The sequence below is a fragment of the Tripterygium wilfordii genome, chromosome 6 (genome assembly GCF_013401445.1).
Source record: "Tripterygium wilfordii isolate XIE 37 chromosome 6, ASM1340144v1, whole genome shotgun sequence".
Taxonomy (NCBI): domain Eukaryota; kingdom Viridiplantae; phylum Streptophyta; class Magnoliopsida; order Celastrales; family Celastraceae; genus Tripterygium; species Tripterygium wilfordii.
In genome coordinates this window covers 8,246,287-8,251,002 of record NC_052237.1, presented here as the reverse complement: position 1 = coordinate 8,251,002, position 4,716 = coordinate 8,246,287, and the positions used below count along the sequence as shown (strand labels likewise).

At 38.7% G+C, this 4,716-nt stretch overlaps 1 protein-coding gene across 1 annotated transcript; it reads left to right on the top strand.

Annotated features, from left to right (window-relative positions):
* Nucleotides 1-399: 399 nt before the first annotated feature.
* On the top strand, nt 400-4,112 carry LOC119999842 (RING finger protein B-like). Its single transcript, XM_038847608.1, has 9 exons — nt 400-673; nt 1,429-1,956; nt 2,031-2,096; nt 2,220-2,386; nt 2,469-2,625; nt 2,718-2,808; nt 2,899-3,299; nt 3,377-3,481; nt 3,625-4,112. The coding sequence occupies exons 1-9, from the start codon at nt 542-544 to the stop codon at nt 3,901-3,903; spliced, it is 1,926 nt and encodes a 641-aa protein (XP_038703536.1). The 5' UTR covers nt 400-541; the 3' UTR covers nt 3,904-4,112.
* Nucleotides 4,113-4,716: the final 604 nt, after the last annotated feature.

Below are 4,716 nucleotides of genomic sequence, written 5' to 3'. Positions count from 1 at the left end.
AGCTTAGAATAGGGAAACACAAATTCATCTTCTGTAGTCTTTACTCTCAAAAATCCCTAAAATAAAAAATCACCAATGCCCTACTGCCACACTTCATCATAGTCAGCTGGACAAGTTTGAAAAAGCAAACAAAGGCTATAAGCAATACACTCAGTGTCATGATTTTACATCACTAGTAATGGGTGTTTTTTTACCCACTATAATATGTAATAAAGCTCTCTCTAGAAGATTAAAATGAAAAAAAAAAATGCTACTTTTTTACCATAAACTGCTGTTCATGTTGGTTGCCACAGTAATCTAGACTTGAAAGCGCCCATCTTTTCATGTCTATTTTTTTGACACTGATAGTTGATACATCAATTGGCTTGTTAATGTCCTCTTTTGACTCCTCTCTCTCTCTCTCTCCCCCTCTCTCTATTCTCTTCCTCCACTACTTCTGTTTTCTTTATCATTATCAAGCACTGTATTGAAGTAGACTCGAATCTGAACTTGGGAAGAAACTCAGAAAGTGAAAGAAAGAGATAGAAAAAAGAGGAAAAAAATGGGGTCTCTGGGATTTGAAACTCCGAAGAAGAAGGCAATGTGGCTCTATCCAAAGGTTTTGGGATTTAATCCTTCTGAGAGATGGGGACACTCAGCTTGCTCTTCTCAGGGCCTTGTTTATGTCTTTGGGGTATGTGTATATTTTAGATTTTTTTGCCTTCATTTTAACAGTATCTGTTGCTTCTGCAGAATTTTTTTTTTTTGTGCGTTAAAGATCACCAACACATGTATGTTTCTATTATGTAGTTTGATTATAAAGAAACATGCACTTTCTTTCTTGGTCTTAGCTCTTTCCTTCTTTGTGTGTTCTTATGTTGTTATTGGAATGTTGTATTTTAGTCTTAAGTTTCTTTAATCAGTAGAACAGTTATTACTATCATCTCCTTCTTTCTTGCTATAGAAATGCATGTTTTTCCTCCTCCCTCCTCCTTTTTTTTTCCTTCTCACCTCTCTGTTTTTTCCCATATCTCATATTCCAAAAATTTATTTTATTCATAATTAACCATATTTAAATTAAATTCTTTGCTTCCATCTCCTCTTTGGGTCATGAAGGTAATTTTTTTTCATTGTGCTTTGATGATGGTAGATGTTCTGCATATATCTCTTTGCAGTTAATCTATGCCAATGAGTTGCCATGCAATTGCTTGTTTGAGTTTATGATATCAGATTAAGTATGTGGTCTTAGCTGCTTTAATTTCCTGTTTGTTAGATAATCTCAGAAGATTAGAAGAAAGAAAATGAACCCAATTGGGTTTCTTTGTCACTTATTTGATTTCACTGGAAGGAAAGCCGTGAAATGATTATGTAGGAGCAGATTTTCAATTTTCATCACTTGTACTGCCTTTTAAATCTTTTCTGATCATTTTCTGTGTCTTCCCATTTCAGGGATGTTGTGGGGGTCTCCATTTCAGCGACGTTCTTACGCTGAATCTTGATACAATGGCTTGGAGCACTCTGACAACCATCGGTCAAGGGCCTGGCCTGAGGGATAGTCACAGTGCTGTCCTTTTAGGGCAGAAGATGATAGTGTTTGGTGGAACCAATGGTTCAAAGAAGATCAATGATCTTCATATCCTGGACCTTATGACTAAAGAATGGTCTCGACCTGAATGTAAAGGGACTCCGCCTTCTCCTCGTGAAAGTCACACTGCCACGCTTATTGGTAACAGCAAAATAGTGATTTTTGGGGGCAGTGGAGAAGGTGAAGCCAATTACTTGAATGACTTGCATGTATTAGACTTCAAAACAATGGCATGGACTTCACCAGAAATGAAAGGAGATATTCCTGTTCCGAGAGATAGTCATAGTGCTGTTGCAATTGGCAACAAGCTCTTTGTGTATGGTGGAGACCGTGGTGATCGCTATAATGGCGATGTTGATATGCTTGATATGGACACGCTTACATGGTCAAGGGTATGACCTCTGCATTTTCTCTGTCCTACAATTTCCAATATTTCAATGGGTACATTTTGTATTGTTTCCAACAGGTTGCCGTTCAAGGGTTTTCACCGCGAGCTAGAGCAGGTCATGCTGCTGTGAATAGTGGAACAAAGGCAAGCCAATTTACTGAAACAGTACAAAAACCAATTTACTGGAACAGTGCAAAAATTAGTCTTACTATCTTTATCTGCATTGAAACGGTAAGAGAATTTCAAAGAGCTCTTAATGGTTTTCAGGTTTATATTATTGGAGGGGTTGGAGATAAACATTACAACAACGATGTTTGGGTCCTTGATGTTAGTTCTTGCTCATGGACTCAGCTCGATGTGTGTGGCCAGAAACCTCAAGGGCGGTTTTCACATACTGCTGTTGCCACAGGCTCGGATATTACAATCTATGGAGGGTTTGTTCCTCATACATCCCATCCTTAGTCCTCGAGTTTCATTCATTGAATCTGTTCTCAGTCTGTTGATTTATATTTTCAGGTGCGGGGAAGATGAGCGCCCTCTTAATGAGTTGTTGATCTTGCAACTTGGAGCAGAACATCCTAATGGTCGTTACAACATTTCTATGTGCAAGATTATCGGTAAACATTGGAATCAAGAACGAAGAAGATTCGCTGGAGGAACTGAAAATAATTTGGTAATGGGATTTGCATGAGAAGATATATGACCTTGTTAAGTAATATTTTATTTTCGAGATAACTTGAACTTATTGTTTTCATTATGAAACAGAGAAGTAAGTTTTATGGAAAGAATGAAGTTTTACAAAAAGGAGCTCATCAAGTGGAATCTGAATCGATTCAATCTTATCGGCTGATTTCAGGTGGATTTAGAGTAATCAGACTCATTGTTTCAAGAGTACATAGTGATGTTAGACAGACATAACTGAATTGTCTCGTTTATTATTTTGTAGATTCTTCACATCCAAAGAGGAAAAGAATCTCCAATTCAAAGGTGTGGGAGGCTGAGTCCGAGCAAGAAGAGCATTCTCTCTCACTTTCCCAGCATTCTTCTCCCTCTCAATCGGACCAAGAACAGACCACAGTGCGGAAAACCGCAGATTCTATTAGAGGCATGCAAGGGCTTCATTTGCTCAAGCAGTTCAATCAAAACCCCACCAGGTGCCAGCCCAACCATGCTGCAAGCAACCAGAAAGAAGATAGAAATACACTCCAAATAACTCCACAGGATCTCCAATTTCTTAGAGAACATCAAAAACACGCATTGCATGTACAATGTCCTCTTGTTGGTCAAGCAAGTCGACAAGGGATGCAATTTCTGAAACCCTTAGAGGCTGGGCCGATTCATAGCCTGGTAAGCTACAGAACTTATCAAGACCTCGCGAAACTATCATTCTGGTGCATTTTGATCATTCTTTTTCTTCTAATTAGGTTGGTGCTGATGTGAGAGGAAAAGTTGATGGAGCCTTTGATTCGGGTTTGTTGATGACGGCTACTGTTGACGGGAAGATCTTTAGAGGGGTCTTGTTTGCTCCAGTAAGATTGTGCATTCAATTTAGTACTAATTTCTCTCATGTGGATGTAGCTTGTGCAATTGCTCACTGCTTCTATACATATTTTGTTTTGCTATGAACTTGATAATGAATTGACACTAACATGTACTTGTCTACATCAATCAGGGAGCGGGATCTATATCGAAAGGAGGTCAAACTTCAACGCAAAACGCTGTTGCTCTGCCATTGTCAAACACGGCTCGTCTTGAATCCTTAAGGCCTATGCAGCAGTCATTCACAACTTCCATGCCTGAGTCTGGTCAAAACAATCTGCAAACTCAAGTTAGTAGACCATATCATCAACCAGTGATTCGAGCCAACCAGTCTTTAGGGAAAGATCCGAAGTCGAGAAGTGATCTTCAAGGTCTTGTTCTAACGTTGGGAGGACCTGGACGTGGACTTTGATTGATGAAACACAGACAAACAAAATGCTTTAGACTATGCTATATATAGACCCCATCCCCCAGCTTGTGTAAATTTCAGGCAGAGCATTTTCTCCCTTTTAGGTTCAGAAAGTTATGAGTTATGAAATCAGCCTAATATGTAGTTTAGCTTTTATGTATGTCGCACTACTTTTTTTTGTTACTAATTACACAAATAAAAAACTTTGACACCCGTAATTATACTTCAACAATTAATTATACTCCAACAATAAAGGAGTTGGAGTAACTGTGGGAAATATTGGGTTGCATCCGTGTTTGGGAGAAAAAAAAAAGAGTAATTATACTTCAAATGGAGCGATCGTACTCTTGAAACTATAATTAGAAATTATGTTTAAATGGAATTCGTTAGGATGATGTTAAGGTTTTCCCTCAATTGTTTCCTTGTTTCCGTGGACCGGTCAATTTCAGAGGAAGGATTAGGAGTGTTATTTCTCTTGCATGAGTTTTTGTCCAATCTTGCATATCATCAACGAGATGAATCCTTCCGGTTGGGGTTGGAAGTTCAACTGTTCATATTAATACCTTGTGACTGATCAGGTATTAAAAGAAAATGGAGAAATCCAAATATGGAGGATTGACATGCCTATAGTTAAGAAAATAGAATTAGTGGAAATAATTTGGCAGGAAATAATATGTTGACACGTGGCTAACAAATCCTGATGATAATAATGGAAGGAAGATTTAGTGAAGTGGGGCCGGGTGGTGATAGAGGGAGAGAGCAAGACGCCCGCGTCTCCCGCGCGATATTGTCGTGTTGAGGGGAAAGGAGGGTGAA